This window comes from Hibiscus syriacus, unplaced genomic scaffold (genome assembly GCF_006381635.1).
Source record: "Hibiscus syriacus cultivar Baekdansim isolate YM2019G1 unplaced genomic scaffold, ASM638163v2 tig00111774_pilon, whole genome shotgun sequence".
NCBI lineage: Eukaryota > Viridiplantae > Streptophyta > Magnoliopsida > Malvales > Malvaceae > Hibiscus > Hibiscus syriacus.
This window is the reverse complement of record NW_024063175.1, coordinates 4,024,888-4,043,687: the sequence shown is the minus strand read 5'-3', so window position 1 is coordinate 4,043,687 and position 18,800 is coordinate 4,024,888. Positions and strand designations below refer to the sequence as shown.

The window sequence follows — 18,800 nt, the reverse complement described above, 5'->3', positions numbered from 1 at the left end:
AAATTGACATTTGCGTAAAATAAATTACTACATAAAAAACGCATTGAATCATTTGAATAAAAAATGATTTAATTAGTAAAATAAACTAGATTTATTTCAAGTTCCCATTTCGTTCAAATGTCGTATCGGATCGTACTACTTCGACCAAGTAGTGCTCTCCACGCTCATTCTACAAATAAAGTTCTTGAAACTATTCTAGTAACATAAAAAATATGATATAAATAAATGCAATTTAAAACATAAAATAAAATGTCTACAACAAATAAAGCTAATAATATTTACTTAATATAATACATATAAATATATAATATGTAAAACATATTCATACATAAAGGACTAGAATAAAAACAAGTGAATATTACAAACCAAAATACAATCAACAAAAATAAGTATATTTGGTAATTTAAAGGACCAAAATAGGATTAACAGAAACTTGAAGGACTGAAAAGCAATTATAAACAACCCATAGCTACAATCGAACATATTAGACAATATAAGTACCAGAAACGAAAATAATCCATAAATACTGTTAAAGACTAAAATAAACTAAACCAGAAACATGAAAGAGCAGATAATAATTATACCTAAATGCATTCATACCAAATTGTGACCAAAACAAAAGAACCATAAATCTTAGGAACAAATTCAAAAATAAACAAATATAGTATAATATATGAACTGGTGACTTAAATGTAAATATTGAAAAACAAATGCCTAAAACGGAATATAATACTTTCATTTGATGGCCGAATCACAAGATTATAAAGAAAAGGGACCTAAACGACTATTTACCCTTAGAAATTGAAAAAACACGGTGAAGGAGTGAAACTGCACCGTTTTGCCTTGGGTATTTAAGCCCAAAACCAAGGCTTAATCCACTCAACCAAGCCATTTATCACCTAAGCACCAGAAAAGGGAGAGAGAGTTTTCCAAACTCTCTCAACTTCCCCTCGTCGGGAGGAGGAGGAGGCTATTCACCGGTGTCGTTTCATGGCCGCTCACGGCGGCCAGAGGGAGTAAAAATCTTCCAAAACGCTCCTTAAGTCCTCCTAAATCCATATCCTAACCCATTTTAGCCTAAAACTCACCCGGTAGCCTTAGATCTAGAGTTTACCTTCCGAATACTGAAAGCTTTGGCGACCCTTGGATTTCCGGCTTGTTTCGAACTAATGTAAAATATTTCTCACCTTTCTTTTCTTTTGTCTTTGCTCTTTTTTTTCTTTTTTTGTTCGGATTTTCTCTCTTTTTTATGCTCGAAATCTCCCCCTTTTTTGGTTGTTTTTGTTCGTTTTTATGGCCATTTCTGATGGTAACAGTGGGTTCTCGATAGGGTAATGATTCCCTATATTGAGCAGATTGTTCTCCTAATTTTTTGGGATTTTTTTAAAAATTTAATGAGGTTTAAGATTTGGTACATTTAGACTGATTTGGCTTTAATTCTATCAATATTGATGATGATAGCGTCTCGGGGTGCTTTCGACAACAGCTCACGTGGTTGGGGAAGCGCCCGGTGAAGCTCACTCGCCAGTTGGGTGCTAGAGGGCGAGTGTGTGCATCTCACGCGCCAGTCGGACGATTCTAATTCCATCGGTGACGACTGATAATTATTTAGGGTAAAAACCTTAATCTGAGCGCTTGTGGACCGTTGGATCTGAATCAAATCCAACAGCTAAGATTAAAGGCAGGTGGATGGAAAAACACAAAACTCTAGTTAAATTGGGCCATGTTAGTTTTGGGCTAGGTCAGGGTCTGTTGTATTCTAGGCTTTAGGTTCTTTGTTGCTAGGCCTTGGTTTCAGGCCTACAAAATATGTAAATAAATTAATAATAATGATAATAAAATTAATAATAAGATAATGATTATGATAACAATAATTAGTAATGAACAATTAAAGTCCAGACAAAAACGAGTGTCTACGACCACCTACTCTAGAGATTATTGAGAAATTACCGCATCTAATTGGGTGATTAACTTTAAATTCAAACATTGAAGAAAACAAAACCTTGAGGTACTCCATGAACGTTGTAAGCTTTAATGTCTGGTGGAGGATGGTAGAGTATTTGGATTGTACAGTGCTTAAGAAAGAAAACAAGGTATTCTAGGATGCACCGGTTGATGATGGTCTGGAGTGGAGCAGCGTGGGTGAAAGGCAGAGCATAGGGTCTGGAAACAGGGTTTCGAAATAGCCCCAAATAATTAGGACGTGCAATTTTGCAGCAGACGCTTTGGCAAAATGGGCTCTTTTTTTTTAACTCAATTTGTCTCTGAGATTATCTCTTCAAAGACGGCAATCGCAGGCAGCAAACGAGCAATTTATTTTATTTATGCAGTTAGACACTCTTTTCCCCGTAGGCTCAACACCTTGTGTTAAGAGGGGTTTTCCTTCAAAAAGAAAAGGTATATATAAAACACTAACTTGACTAACACCACACATTTAATTGGGATTCTTACAATCAGGATTCAGAAAATTTTAAAACATAGCTGATGAGCTATTCATTGCCAAACAGTGTCTCAAAACACATAATAATGGCATTCTACTTGTGCTCAAATCCAAAAACAAAAGCAGAAAAATAAAAAAACTCTGCACAACCCTCGGAGTTGGTATTCCTTTTTTAAACCTATATAGGAATAGGATGAATCAACACTAAAAGTCGTCTTCTAAAATGTCTTCATCAGCGCATCCCAACTATCATGATGAATAATATAAATATGAAGCTGGAGCTAGCAAGGAAACTCTTACAATGACTCCTACGTCAAACACCTACATATTCTACGCATCCACCCCTACACATCATATATGGTCCCCAACCCACCTTTTTCGACAAAAATAGAAGAAACCTTGGGAAAAACATGACAAACAATGTTTGACTAATGCCTGTGTATCCGATCTTTGATTACATTCAGGGATACCGGTCATAAAAACAAAAGGCTGCAAACCTCAACTCCCGAGTCAATTAAACAAATTAGCCACATCTATGAGTCCAACATTTCATCTTGTATCTCATTTGGGGCAATGAGCCCAGGGATAGAAAGCATCCGTTGTCGCTCTCTTTCCCGCTGTACAGCAGCCTCTTCTGCATAGAGATCTTTATTGTCCTGCAGGAAGTATAACTACATGATCAGACTGTTCATTCATACAAGCAAACTACATGCACAGATGATAAATTTCAACTAAAACTAACAGTAGATGCAAACTCCAATTATAAACATGGACCACTCTTCTTTCAAAGCTTTACCTGAGCTGAAAATTCTTTTGATTGCACAAGGAAGTCCCTAATGTGATTTTTAAAAGTGGACAAATCATTTCTCGACTCAAATAATCCATTCACAAATTGAGTGACCTGAAACCCACATTACATAAGTGATACTCGGTAAATAAAAGAAAGAAAAATGATAGACTGGAAGTGGAACTTTTATTATACCTCAGCTGCAGTCATGTTGGGGAATGATGTACTTAGAAGTTTTATTGTGTATTCACGAACAAACATTCCATTATTTGGATATTGATATGGAACGGTTGCAGCATCCCATAAGGGCTCAGTCAACAAACCACTCTCAACCTGAAAATAACTTGTCAAAGACTAAAGATTAAACCAATGCAAATCAGAGCAACCACGCACAGTAAAATACTTTACCACGCAGAACAGATGCTGTAAAACCAAGACATGCAACTTGAAGCCAGGTTTGTGAAATGTGTCCGTCAAGACCGCAAATATTTCTTGCTCAATTGACAAGAAATATGTTCGGTAGAACTGGTTGCAAAATTCAGAAGCCTGTCAAGATGCCAAAACCAATAACTCAACATCTTTATATAAACACAGTTATCAACAATGAAAAAACCAATATCATCTCACCTGAAAGTTTTTCAGCATCTCCAACAGAAGATTAAGACCAGTTTCTGCAATATTCCTCTCTGTATGCCGGAATGCCCAAATGATTGAATCCATAACTAGCTTTAATTGCTACAGCAGATGCAAGGAAAAAGTGGTAAACGACAATTGCCTTAAAACTCTTTCAAACATCCAAATAATAATAATAACTGGCATTAGATAGGTATTATTGAGAAAGTAAAAGCTTACACCGACAATGAAATTTAAACACATTTAATGCTCTTAATTAAACAACAGCTACATGAGATTAGAAAAAAGATGAAACTCAACACCAACCTGACTTGATAACCGAATTAGTGCAGGAAAACAATGAGTGGCAATGGCACGAAGCAGTGAAAAGAACTTGAGGCGATGTTCTGGATAGTCTTCAAAATTTTTAGTAATCATCTGCAGGGATCGACAAGAAAAAAATATAGGCGAAGTAGTACCCCATCCTAAGCTTTAAAGCGGGCAGACACAACACCATCTCCCCCATCCCCATGAGAAAGATTCCTCCTTTCAATAATACATGCAGAACATAAATATAGAGATCAAAGACTCACCTCCAGCGTGCACTGAAACACAGCTTCAAATATAACGGGAACATCATCTATCATTGCAGCTTTATACCTTCATGCATAAATAACAGAACCAAATAAAGATTTGATATTAAATATGACAACAAAAATAACATAAGGGAAAAAGCATTATTTCAGCAAGAACCAGTATGATAACAGAAGGTAAAATGCTTCTATGTTTTAGACACAGAACAATGTCATAACCACTGAAGCTAAGAGCTCCAGTAAGTCACCAATACAGGTATTATAAAATGAACTATTCTCATTTATAAGTGAACAAAACAAATATAGCTCTTTCAGCAGCAGAAATAGCAAGAAAATGTTTAAAGACAAGTAGGCTTTCCCATATCATTTTAGTCACTTAGAAGAAAAATCAACATCAAACGTGCATGATGCTTTGGTTATGGACTATATGCATTGATCACCATACTTGTTTATTATTGTGGCAAAAAGAGATAGAACTTCAGATTCTCTAGCATCAGGCAAATTCCTAGCATAGTCGCCAAGAACTGGATCCATCATCGGGGGCACAAATTGCTTCCCAATTTGTGGTTGATCTTCGGCCTTGTCCAAAAATGTCTCAATGAGTTTTAGAGTCTCCCTCTTAACAGATCTGCTTCATAAAACAAGTTAAATAAACATTTTTCAATCAAATAAAAACAACAAAAGCAAGTCTATAAAAATCAGTCGCACCGTAGAAGTTTCACATAGGATGTTTTTGAAGCGAAAGGCCCACCTTCTGCAATACTACTTGATATAAGCTCACTGTACATTCTGTCCAATTTATTTCAGTACCAGAAACAAACCATATTAGCAAGAAGAAAACTATCAAATTTCCATGCTCAAACTAGCATTTTGAACCACTAAATCAGATTTACCTGTATACGTTAAGCATGTCCAGGAAGATCAAAGAAATCTGAGATAAGAAATATGTTCCAAGAGAACTGGCAACACTAGTATTTGTCTGCAAAGTGAAAAGACTCACTTAAGTCTCACTAAATACCAAGAAGCATTGAATTATAACCACAGCATGTAAATCTGAAACAACAGGTTTGCAAGGAAAGAAGCATCAATCCACCACCAAAGAACCCAGTCATCAGACATGTACATAATACAATAAACTTCATAGCCAATAAGAATCTTCCACTCCATGTAAATGAAAAACTTTTGAGAACGACAACCCTTCTAAATTTCCACTATTTAATTTTGTACAATGAATACAAACAGAACAGAAAAGCATGGTATATTTTTCAACAAAAGATAGGACACGGCCTACAATGAGAAAAATTAAGTGCATTACAGAATAAATGCTAAACACAATATATGAAGAAAATACCTCATAAAAAAAATAAAGATACCTGCAATATGGTCAACACAGTTCTTATCACATCCTGGTCTTTAAGGAAGTCAACACTTTGGCGTGCCTGGCCAATAATTTCACCCCATTTCTGCAAAACAAACAACATCATAAGAAACAGGGTTCCAGAACCTCACCATATTAGCATGCAATGACAGACACATGCATACGAATGCGAGAAAAACAAAAAGGAAACTGTTCCTCTATCAATGAAAAACCTGATTGGGCCTGTGTTCTTAAATGGATTCCTAGGAGCTGTAATTTGGAGGCTTATAGGCTAGCTAAGCAGGGAATTGGTTGAGTATAGATGGCCTTTCGTTGTTTATTTTCTGTCTGATCTTTGGGTTGTATAGGTTCTTACTTTGTATTAATTTCGCCGGTTTGACAATCAGGACTCACCATCAGTTGATGGGGACCTAGTTTAGGAGGTCAAGTCTAAGTTAGTGTTGCTGTTTGTCGCTGTTTAAGAGATCTGTGTGGTTTTTTGATTTAGTTAGGGGTGCTGTCCTGGTTGTATATTATGTAATTAAATTGTTGAATGAAACTCTAAGGTACTCTTTTCCTCCTTCCAATGATTAAGGAGCTTTCTTTCAAGCTCCATTAATTAAGGAGGTTTTTAATGAGGCCTTCAATTCTTATCAAAAAAAAGAAAAACCTGATTGGGGAGTTCCATCAGTCTCTGCAAGTACTCATCCCTTTTATGGGGATCGGACTCTGCTTGAATCATATGACCAACCTGAAATATAAATAAATAAATAGGGGAAATGAGCACATCCAGCAACATGATAGACATGCAAAGATCTAATAGTACAGGCATAGAAAAGTAACATACAGATTCATAAAATGAATGGATCTGGTGAGGCTCTAGATCAGCAACTGTTGTTGCAAGAGCAGATAGAAGTTCACACACAAATGGCTCATTTTCTCCAACCTAAATTTACAAGATACAGCTCAGCAATATAACAGTTATTCACCTATATAATAAGTTAATAACCATAGAAGCAAAATGTTGCAAGTAGTCGATACCTGCACAATCACAAATTTCCGCTTGCACTTCTGAACAATTTTCAAGAATGTATCGCAGGCCATATCCTGAAAGCACCCAACAAGTTATATTAAGATATTATGGTATGAAATACTAGTTACAATCTTGAATTATCATTGGCAGCAAAACTATAACATAATGAGATGATACAAAAAAAGAATAGAAATACAGCAAAAGTCAACCTTGTTGTGTATTTTCAGTTACAATTTGCAAACCATGCTACAAATTACAAACATATACTAAAATATTGAGCACATCAGCAACATTAACTGCACAAGTGCTGTAAACACTGAATTATTTTTTCACACTTTCCAGAAGATAAAAATTTTGTTTTCCCGGTGATTTACCTGAACTCCTGGGTGTGTTTCATGCATAAACTCAAACAACTTATTAACAACAGTTTTCAGGAATTTCCAGTGTGCCCTTAAAAACCTTGGATATTGTCCAACTACATACCTGCAAACAAACCAATAACATACATTAAATTTAAGAGCTAAGATAAGAAATTTTAAAATATAGCACAAAGAAGATGAGCATCAGGTAAGTTACATCACCCCAAAATCAGTAACACAATAGATAAAGGGCCAAGATTAGAAATTTTAAAATATAGCACAAAGAAAACAAGCATCAGATAAGTTCCATCACACATTCAGAGCCACTAATATGCACATGTCAAACTAAGGGTGGCCAAAAATAGCCATGTCATTCATAAAATCACATGTCAAAAAATGCAGCAAGTTATTGAATAATTATTTTCCAAAGAAAAACCGATGTAGAGGGTCCACAAATACTCTAGATATTTTGTATTCTTACATAATGTTGCTAGCAATAACAGCTTTATTGTCTTTGCCTTTAGTGATTTCACATAAGCTCAACAAATCACGAATGACCAACACCAGAAACCTGTTTTCCTGCCATGAACACCAAACATGTTAAACTAGTATAGGCAAAAAAACATGCAAGGGATCTTATAAAAAAAACATGCAAGGGAAGAGGTGACAACTTAATGCAAGTACACACGTGACCACATCACAATGACCATCTGACTAACGTTTCTCGGTGTAGATAGAAGGATACCTGTTCTTCCATCATGGAACCAGAAATAGATCCTATTGCCCAACATAATGTGTTCAAGTTGTTCCAAGTCCAATCCTCGCCACTTAATTGCTTACTTAATTTCCTAAGCATCTGCGTTATATAGATAATGAAACAAATCCATATTGAATTTTATAAGTTACAAATCTGCCATGAAGTTAAAGAAAAGAATGAACATAAAATGGTTTATGCATAAGATTCCTAGTGAAAGTGAAAACTAAAATCCACTATCATAGAAAGAGGAGTGCTTTAATCTCCATAGATTCAAACCATTTGAGAGTTGACTTCTTTTTTTCCTCCATCCATGTGCAACAGAATATCTAAATGGCATATTGTTTCAATTGTTTAAAGATAAAGAAAAGGTCATTTTTCTTGGTGAACACAATGCATCCATAGACTCGGGAAAATCAAGTCAAAACCAGTAAATAACATAATTTAACTTCTAGAAAACACAAAATTATAAATGTCTTGTAGTTCCTTACCTGCTTTTCAGTATCCTCATGATCCAAGTGAGACAAATAGATCAATGTCTCCCTCATAATCTGTGCAGCATATAACTTTATTAACATAGAAATCCAGAAGATAACAACAAACTCAAAAAAAATTAAATTAAAGATTATGCCAAGAAATAGACTTCTAAAACAGAAGCTGTTGGAATTATACAGCTTTTTAGGTTTTTTCCCAAATACCAAGTGCAACATACCGTTCAGAAAACAAAAAGAAATTTAATCTACAGGCATATAAAATACTAATAACACAAATAGAATCTTACTAGCCAAAGTTTACAAATAAACTGAAAGACAATACTAAAACCATCGTATGAATAAATCACAGCATATCATTCAATCCAATTAGCCGTAATAGTAAATACATATTAGAGTGGTATAATCGAAAAAGGATGATGCCTTCTGACTAAGAATTGGATTTGGTAATCTAGATTAAGCATCATATTTAATATTAGTGGTTTATCACCTTATATTGAACAAGAACATCGTTATCTTTCAATGTCTCTCGAACTATATTGCCATTTTCATCTTCAACTATCAGAACCTCCTCAGGCTTAGCCATACGGCAAATCATGAGCATTCTCAACTTCGACATTGTACCAGCATAATGTTGTCTTCGTTGCAGCAGCTGGGCTCCAAGGCCATCAATCATGCTAGGGAGCATAGGCACCTGCCAGATCAATTCATTGACAAGAAGTGGCAAATCTTGTAGCAATTCATCAACATTCACAAGCTACAAGCAACATCTATTCACAAAAATAATCATGAAAAGGATTTCGCACCATCTACAGTAAGCAATCCCAATTTCACATCAATTTCCAGACACATTGATATCATTCCAAATAAAATAAAATAAAATGGGGCAAAATATCATATCTAGCAAGCCATCCAAAAAAATGTGCAAAATATAAGGTCCATTTTCCACATTTCATATTTATAATACATATAATTGCTGGATTTGAGGGCAGTGTGTCCATTTGTTTCCAGTTGCACTCTCAGAAACAGAGAAAAGTACCAACACTTTTTCCCAAAAAATATAAGAGTTGCAAGATGCGCTGCACATAGAAGTAAGAACAGTTGAGCTGTAATGGAATCACAGTAGCTTTCTACATACCAAATCCTTTAAAAATGGATTTAAAGCTAACATTAATTATCACAATACCTGTAGTCCCATCATGTTTGCAGTTACAGCAGGATTATCCATGTTATGACTTGCATCAAATAGCTCCAAAACCATGGAATTCCAATAGTCCAAGCAAACCTTTTTAACAAGATAAGAAACATAAAATACTTTAAACCAAGTTCTGAGAGGTTAAGAAAGGAACAAGCAGATAGAAAGAATAAATTCTAGTATATCAAATTGCCATGATACCTTAAAGACCTCAGTATCATCCACATGAGATATGTTGATAAGGTATTCCAGACCCAATAATAGTGGAGAAATATGTTCTTGCGTTGTCTCTAGTACCCGAATATGAAACTTAAAAAACAAATAACAATTTAGCAAACATAATCATCAAAACCAAGTGAAACTGATCTATCAAGTGCAGAAACATTTTATGTTTGACCAATACATTTAACAAGCTTAATCAAAGAAAAAGAATCAACTGCAAAAATCATGTTTAGGACAATAATATTAGTAATTCAGATTTTTCTTTTCATCACAATGCATTTGGCAGCTCAACAAACGCATCAGATTTAGGACCTAGTGGGCACTAAATCAACCCTATCTCAGTAACCATTTTCCACGTATGAACAGGAAAGCTTTGTTGATTTCATAGGCAACTTACCTTGTAGAATGAAGTGAAGAATAGTGCCAAATTCTGAATGAATGCCTGAAGCAACAACATGACAGAATAAGTTGACACGGGAAAATTTTGAAGTATATATAAGTGCATACCAAACAGGAACCATCTGACTAGAAACATACCTGTTCTTCACTGGTTCCATGTGCATAAGCCTCAGGGATGTTACTAGTGGGTGGGAGAATAGCCTAAAACGTCCCAGAAAGTATTTGTCACATTAACAGAGGAAAAAGGGAAAGAAAGAAAAGCAACATAAAATATATATATCAACCCAGTAAACTAAAACAGTGAGTTCTGCAGATAAAAGTTCTAATTGCAAATATCAATGAACTTTAGAAGTACATGTTGACAAACCTGCAACTGAACCATGAATATCTTGTACATCTTAACATATTGCACGTTATAATAGTCCCCAAAATTTAATGCAGCAACCTGCAAGCATCCACAAATATAATTAATAAATTTCCACATTCTTAGAGTGACAACAATATTAGTTTATTCCATTTAGGAAAAATATTCTTTAAAAATGTTTTACCTCCGTTAGACATTGGACGGTGAGATTCCGGTATGACGGCACAGGGAAAAATTTTAAGAGTGTCTCCAGCTGTAAAACAAATAAATACAGCATGAGAGATGAAACAATTTTAACAGAAAATAAAGAACCTAATCAGAAAAAATTGCATGTGCAACACATTGACAGCTAAGTAATTTGAGAAACCAAGAACCGTTTACCAGTGTTGATTCAAATATATAGCCAAGGGGAATCCACGAAAGAAATGCATGCAAGGTGGACAATGTAGCCCGTATAAGCTCTGTTCTTTCAGATGCTGATAGAACGTATAAGCATAACTCGTGAATGAGTTGAAACTCACTGTTAAAAAAAACAGACTGTTTAGCAAGAAGACTTGCACAGAGAACAAACAAATATCAAAGACATAAACCTAGCTTGGAAGAATAAAATTATCATCTATGAGACCTTCCATAGCTTAATATAGCAGAGCAAGGTAAATAATATAATTAATAATAGTTAATGAGACACCTTCAGCCCTTTTTTTGTGCCAATAAAAAGAGAGATCTTCAGTTTATAGTTCATTTAACAAATTTTACATGTGAATTAAAAATACATATTTCCATATTAGGAAACTAAAAGGACAACTTGATATATAATGGAAGGAAGTCATTTTGGTCGTGTTCCTTTACAGACCAGTTTTTTTACTTCAGTTAAAAATAATCTCAGATCTTGTTGCCTATTTAATGTGAAAACCCATATCATATGTCGACATTTGAAATACAAAATCAAAAGACATTCCCAAACACAACATGTCTACTTTCTATACAAACTTTAATTACATGTCAGATATGAGTAGAGCGCAATTACTGACAACTAAGCATTGGTCTCTTCCATTAGAAACCAGGATGGAAAAAAACACTAACCAATTCAAGAATAGATATCTTATAAAACTGGAAGAGATCGTACAAAAGAACATTCAAGAACAGTATAGAATACCAAGATTAATAAAAGAAAGAAAGAAAGACATTCACAGAAGTATAACATTAATAGCTCAAAATAAGTAAAATAGTTCCACCTGTTTAGAGATTGTTTAAGCTCCTTGATCTTCTGTTGAGTCATTTCACCTCTCGAGAAATCAAAAACTTCTTCACTTAGAAGCTGACCACAGAAGAGCTCATATTAATCCAAGATTCTGCAAGCAGTTTACAAAGAAAAAATCATGGTACAAAAACTTACTTTCAGTATCGCCATGCAATTTTCGCAAATTGTTTCACTAGTTTTTGCTGCTGCAACAAGATCAGGAATGAAGCTTCGCCATCTAGCTGGCCAATCATGTTTCAGGATCTGGAAATTCAATAGGCATGTAACTTTCAGTATAATAATAACAAAATCTAATGTGGCAGTCAATTTCCTCTCATTTTGGATTAAAGTACTACTTGTGAAACCATTTCAGGAGAAACTCACCAGAAGGTTAACCAAGGGGCAAATATATAAAGAAAAATAATACTCTTTGACGTTATAACAATTGTGATTAATAAAGAAAAAGTACACTACGAGGTAAAGAACCGGCCACTACTTGCTTAATTTGTTACACGCTCAATGAACTCTAAAGCAAGACTGTCCCTCAAATATGATATAATGTTTCTTGAGACAAATAAATTATACCTGAACCAATATGATATTTAGCTTGTTGACATATAGTCTTTCTGCTCGAAAGGATGCCTCATTGCTTGACAACTAGAACATTAGAAACTATATGTAAGAATGAATGTTCAAAGAGAGGGGACAAAAGGTATTAAAATGTACAATTTTTTTGGCAAAATTCAACAGTCCAAAAGACAGAAAAAATAAAGTACTCTTCTACCTGTACAATGACTTCAGAAATGTAATTTTTCATTCCATCTCGCTGCTCAACAGGCAATGCATTCCATCTATACTTGATAACACCTTCAAGAACCTGTAAAAATGCATAAAAAAGACTCCGCAAAATCACCAGATTGAACCAAGAATTGACTCTATATCAAATATTTAGCAATAGTCGAGTTATTTGTTAGGAAAAGTCGACCCATAGTAATAATCATCTAGGCAGCTATAAGGTCAAGATCAGCTTACAGATAAAAGCACCATAGACCATACACAACAGAGGAATGCAAACTATAACTCTTTTGAGCAAGTTTTACCTGCTAAGGATTGGAAATCATAGAGAAAATAGACATTTTCATTTACCTGCAAGGCAAAGAACTTGGTATTAAGGCTCTTTGTTTGTTGCAGAATGTGAACAACTTGAAGCCACATATCAGGATTATTTTGCAGGTCTCGCAATATCTGATCAGCTTGTGCTCTCTGTAAATTGATGTACAATTAACCTGCAAGCAAAGAACTTGGTATTAAGGCTCTTTGTTTGCAGATGTGAACAACTTGAAGCCACATATCAGGATTATTTTGCAGGTCTCGCAATATCTGATCAGCTTGTGCTCTCTGTAAATTGATGTACAATTAAGGAAAAGAAATTTCAAAAACAAGTAAAGATTCTTATAAAAAAAACAAGTAAAGATAAAACAGAGACAATATATAATTATTGCTTTATGAGGCATGACTTATATTGGGAACAGACATTTGCTTTTATCAGTAGTACATCCAAATAGAACAGATGTGTTTGATCAACCAAATAAAACTTATTTTATAGAGTTGGGATTATTAACTACATAAGGGAAACACTAATATTTTAAGGTAATTAATTTGCTACAGAAAACAAGAGAATAAGACATATCCAACTAGAAATCTCTAACTATGTTGGCTTCAAAAAGGCCTAATTAAGGGGATAAAAATACAAGGACGCTTCATTTCATTTTACTTCTATCAAAATTATTCTATTTGAATGGAAGAAATATATACTATCAAACCAAGAGGGATAAAACTCAAATGTAAAGACCAATCCTAAACATGGAAAATACATTAGCTAAAAAGCTTTAACCTTTATTTTCTAATAGCTTGAAAGAAATCTTCAAACTTATCAGTTATCATGACTAAAAAGGATAATTTAAAATTGGCCAAAATTGAAATATAAAGTTTTGCATCGTATTGAACTTCCCAAAAGGCAACGGTCCGACCATTAAACTCCTTAATTACGCCTAACCTCCGCCATCCCAAGCCACCGCCATAATTTGACACATTTATCCGCAAAATCAGAATGATATTTCGAATACTATTTTAAAAAGTGCATTCCAGTATAAACTCACTGGCATTAAACCCTAGAAATTCAAAACCATCCCACATTTCCCGGGGATATCTCCGCTTCGAAGTAAATGCCCAACCATGCTAAAACCTAGGAAAGTAAAATCCTCCAAACACTACCTAACTTTCTCGGAAACCAAACAGAAAATCACTTAAAAACTAACCATACTTCCTAGTTTCCCAGTCAAAGAGTCAAGAAACGGAAAAATAAATAAATAAAGGAAAACCAAGCAAAACAAATAAATAATCAAACCTCTTGTTTAGATCCAGTGCCGTAAAAGGCAGCAACGGTAGCGTCGAGTAAGGAGACATCAATCGGCTGACTCAAATCCCTAAGCCTCTCAGCCGCCATAACTAAAACAATTCACCCTTCTTATCACTCACTCACCCAACAAAATGAAAATCCAACACTATATCTCTTCGACTAAAAATGTTAGTGAAAACGAAAACCCTAGGACCGTACCAAGCCAAACCCTAAAATGACAAGTATAAAAAAAGACTAAAAACAAAAAGGGGAAATAGAGGATCTTCTAGAAAGAAAGAAGAGGAGGAGGGTAGAGGGTTTTTGAAAAATAATTTTAGAGAAAATTAAATTTTATATATAAATGAGAGGGAGATTATTTTTTCGGAAAAAAATAAATATAGCTTAAAATTGAAGCAGAATGTAAAGGAGGAGGGAGTGAGGCGGACGGAACTTGGTTAGTATGAAAATTTTCATTAGGGTAAACTATATATTTAGTCACTCAATTATTTACACGGTTCATTTTTGGTCCTACAACTATTTTTTTCAAAATAGTTAATTGTATCACATGTCCTCAAAGTATGACCCTCATTTTAAATTAGACTCTAAACTTATAAATATTTCAATTTAATCCCTAAACTATGACTATCATTCTAAATTAGTCCTTAAACTTTTGAGCATTTCAATTTCATCCCCAAATTATGACCTTCATTATAAATTAGTCCCCAAACTTTTTGAACATTCCAATTTTATCCCAAACTGTACGTATATACTAATCACATCATTTGTTAATAAAATCGATAGGCCAATTTATATTATTATATGTTTGGAAAAAAACAAAATTTAGGTTAAAACTATGGTTGAAACTAATTACATATTTGGATGAATTTGGTGATGAAATTGGAAGATTCAAAAGTTTGAGGATCAATTTAGAAAGAAAGTTATAGTTTAGGGATGAAATTAGAATGTTCAAAGTTTAAGGACTAATTTAGAATCATAGTCATAGTTTTGAGATAAAATTAGAATATTCAAAAGTTTAAGGACTAATTTAATAAGATTCTAGTTTAGGGACATATGATGCAATTAACTCTTTTCAAAATCATGTTTAATAGTTTTCATTTCATTTTTTTCATATGTGATTAAAAAATTAACGATGATGTTAACATTCACCATAAGATAATATCACATTATCATTTAAAAAGATACAAAATTCATGTCAATAGTTATGTTAATATTGCAACTATTGACAATTAAAATGAAACCAAAACGTAACATTAATTATGATTTTGAAAAAAATAATTGGATGACTGAAATGAAATTATACGAATAGTTGGATGACTAAATATTAATTCACGTTTATATTACTACTATTATTTCTTTACTTTTAAAATAAATATTTTAATTTTGATTGGTGTGAAAAGAGAGATTTTGGGACCCTAAAATTTAGAAAAGTGAGGGTGCAGTGAAGACCGAAGTGAATGGTTCCATTCTTTCCTTCCTTGGAAGTTTAATTTTGAGGAAATATATAATTGATGAAAATAATAGTATGACTTTTTTAAATAATATAATTCGTTTTGAAATTATATTATTATTTTCACTTTTATAGTGATGTAAAATCTATTATTAAATTCAAACACTGATATTTGTGAATGGAATAAATTGAGTTGAGAATATATATATATATATATATATATATATATATATATATATATATATATTAAAAAAATTAAAATCACTCAATTACAATAAAAGAAACTCAATCTAAAATAACTTTTTAAAATAATCATTGTTAGAGCCATCATTGCGCTAATTAATAAAGCATGAATGGTTGGAGGAATATAAGTTATATGAATATTTTTTATTAATATATCTAAAATAATAATTTATTATAATATATTTAGAATTTATATCTTTTTAAAATATTTATAAATAAATTATTATTAACAACTTATTATAAAATATTTTTAATTTAAATTAAATTTTAAGTTTGATATATTTAATATATCATGATATTAATGAATTTAAAAATAATTTAAATTAATATATTTTAGAATTATAACATAATATCTGAAGCATACAATTTATCTTTACAAAAAGTAATTTTTGATAAGAATTCCAAACAATTAATCTCAAACAAAATTTTTTAAAAGCACTTCTCATAATTACTTATTTTGGTACATCAAGAATGTTTGAAACAGTGGCCTCCAACCTACATCCTTAGCATGCCTTCTCCTTTAGCATCTGCAAGTAATGGGGGATTAAGCTCATTGGGTGGGTCTGTTAAAATCATAACATTATATGTTTGTTCTAACGTCATTTTCGCCAGACGATTCACACACATGTTACCCTCTCATCAAATCTGTCTAATCTCGTTTATCCATCATTCTTTACTAATTTCTTCGCAATCTTTTATCATTGAACAACCTGGTTGTTCCTCCAATTAGTCTCCATTCAGCATCTTCGCCATCCACTTTGCATCCATTTCAACGATAAATTTTCTTACACCTAACGTTTTTGCCAATATAAGTCATTGTCTGACACCCCAAAGTTCTGCAACGGCACTGTTAATATTTCCAACTTGCATCACGAATCCTCCTATCTAATCTCTGTCCTCATCTCGGATTAACCCTTCTGCCGGTGCTTGACTAGTACAAGTTTTACATGCCCTATCGATATTCAAGATTCATGTGCCCTCCAGTGGTTTCATCCACCTAACCGGTGCGGCTCTTTCATTACCTGACTATGTGTTGTCTCCCTTGTTGTCTTGATATCCCGTCAGTTTATGATCATAAAGTTTTACCTGATTCGGATTGGCTTTTTATTCGTGAACACCCAATCATTTCTATTTTTCCATAAACCCCAAACAATGGTTAAGAACAGGGTACCCCAACCAATACCATCTTCATTTTCTTTACTTGATTGACAATTTTTTTAACCAGTCATTGAACTCTCCCGTTCCAAAATGAGAATCTGGTTGATCTGCTCTCAACTCTTCCTAAACTTTTTTCGCAACACTATATTTTCTTAGAATGTGTTCTAAAGATTCCGATGTCTCTCGATACACCTCACAACTTACATCTTGCGAGATATTTTTCTTCACTCAATCTCGTTTGTGTTCAGTTTATTTAACGTGCATAGCCATATAAAGAACATAAAACATTATGTTGTTTTCATTCTCCATATCCAATCCATCTTCCTTCTTGGATGCTCCTCTTCTTCGGTGTTTAACACAGTTTTATAGGTTGATGCCACTGTAAACTTCTCATCCTTCGACCACCCCCAATATAACTTGTCTTGCTCCTATATAGTGGTTGTTATCGGAATCGGAGTCCCATAGATTTGGCTTTTTTCCCCATTCATGTTGAACTTATATTTTGATATAACAAATATATTGTAAAATTGATTTTTGGACTTAATTGAATTTGTCAAAATTTCTCAAAAATAGTTCAAAGTCTAAATTAACTTGAAAAATAGTTCCAACTTAGTTGAACCTTTTCAAAAACACACACGATTGTTTTCGCACTTTAAAGTCGAGTTTTCAAGGTATTTTGGTTCAAATGATCGATCCATTAAGTAAAAGGATCGACCACTTTGACTAAATGGATCGATCTCTATGAAAAATGGTCGATTCCTTGGATTCTATTAGTCATGAATCGATTCCTTCACCAAAGGATCGATATCTCGACGAAAAGGATCGATCCTTTCACTAGAAGAATCGATCACTTGATGAAAATGATCCATAACTTCCCTTAAAAGATCAACCCATTTCTTGCAACAGTCGAATTATTTGAAAAAATGGTAGATCCTTTTCATCAAAGAATTGATCGCTTGTTCATTAATATATTGTTTTTGGTTGTAGGTGTTGGAAAAATTATTGAATGAATTGATGTTATTTATAACTAATTAATAATAAGTATGTCACTTGGTGAATGAACTTAATTTTTGGTTTAAAGTTACATCCATTCAATCATACATATTTGACAATTTTCTTCATGAAAATATTAATTTCTTTCAAGAAAAAGTTAAGTCCTTCAATTGAAGGGTTAAGACCTTTCGAAGGTTAAGTCATTTCAACGAAAAGTCTTAACTCTTCAATCTATTTCCTCATTTATAAATAGGCTACTTAATGCACAAATCCTAGAAACAACTTTGATACACAATTCATACCTTTGAATTAGGAAAACACTTAGAAAATTCATTTCAAATTCGTTCTTTTCGGTGATAGAGAAAGACAAGATTTTGTTCGATTGATCACTATGATTGTGCTTAGTGTTGTGATCGTTTGTTGTTGTATCATAGGAGACTGATGTCCAACGTTATTCAAAGCACCAAGGAGAGGACGAATATGTCTTAAGGAAACTGTTCATACATGCCTCAACAAAAACTTATTCTTATATATTTCTGACTCTAATCATCCAATTCCATGTCTACAAACGCATAACTAGTTTTGTTTCTCTACTTTAATTTTTTATTTATTTTCATTCATTCGATTCAATAATAATATTTATTATTATTATTATTATTTTTAACTCGAATTAACATTTTGTCTAACAATCTTA

General features: G+C 33.3%; 1 protein-coding gene across 2 annotated transcripts; it reads right to left on the bottom strand.

Annotated features, from left to right (window-relative positions):
• Positions 1-2,580: 2,580 nt before the first annotated feature.
• On the bottom strand, positions 2,581-14,552 carry LOC120170248 (protein EXPORTIN 1A). 2 transcript variants are annotated; one of them, XM_039178227.1, is made up of 32 exons: positions 14,254-14,551; positions 12,993-13,109; positions 12,631-12,723; positions 12,432-12,503; positions 12,003-12,110; positions 11,842-11,924; positions 10,988-11,126; positions 10,791-10,859; positions 10,610-10,687; positions 10,381-10,443; positions 10,241-10,285; positions 9,823-9,930; positions 9,613-9,711; positions 8,917-9,120; positions 8,427-8,486; positions 7,927-8,037; positions 7,663-7,760; positions 7,197-7,305; positions 6,831-6,896; positions 6,637-6,735; positions 6,460-6,540; positions 5,806-5,895; positions 5,326-5,411; positions 5,141-5,221; positions 4,878-5,060; positions 4,433-4,499; positions 4,167-4,277; positions 3,855-3,962; positions 3,636-3,773; positions 3,423-3,560; positions 3,237-3,341; positions 2,581-3,096 (listed from the first exon to the last, which is right to left on the bottom strand). In XM_039178227.1, exons 1-32 carry the CDS (start codon positions 14,350-14,352, stop codon positions 2,974-2,976), a joined length of 3,231 nt encoding a protein of 1,076 aa, XP_039034158.1. In that variant the 5' UTR covers positions 14,353-14,551; the 3' UTR covers positions 2,581-2,973. The 2 variants fall into 2 exon arrangements, with proteins under 2 accessions (XP_039034158.1, XP_039034159.1); XM_039178228.1 differs by lacking the exon at positions 8,427-8,486 and having other exon boundaries at positions 14,254-14,552.
• Between the last annotated feature and the right edge of the window lie 4,248 nt (positions 14,553-18,800).

Bases quoted from the DNA above. Each gene is read 5' to 3' on its own strand.
- LOC120170248 (XM_039178227.1), bottom strand. From the start codon at position 14,352: ATGGCGGCTGAGAGGCTTAGGGATTTGAGTCAGCCGATTGATGTCTCC. The intron at 6,541-6,636 runs GTATGTTACTTT...TTTATATTTCAG, and splicing joins TCCATTCATTTTATGAATCT to GTTGGTCATATGATTCAAGC. The intron at 3,963-4,166 runs GTTGGTGTTGAG...CATCTGCTGTAG, and splicing joins TAATTCGGTTATCAAGTCAG to CAATTAAAGCTAGTTATGGA.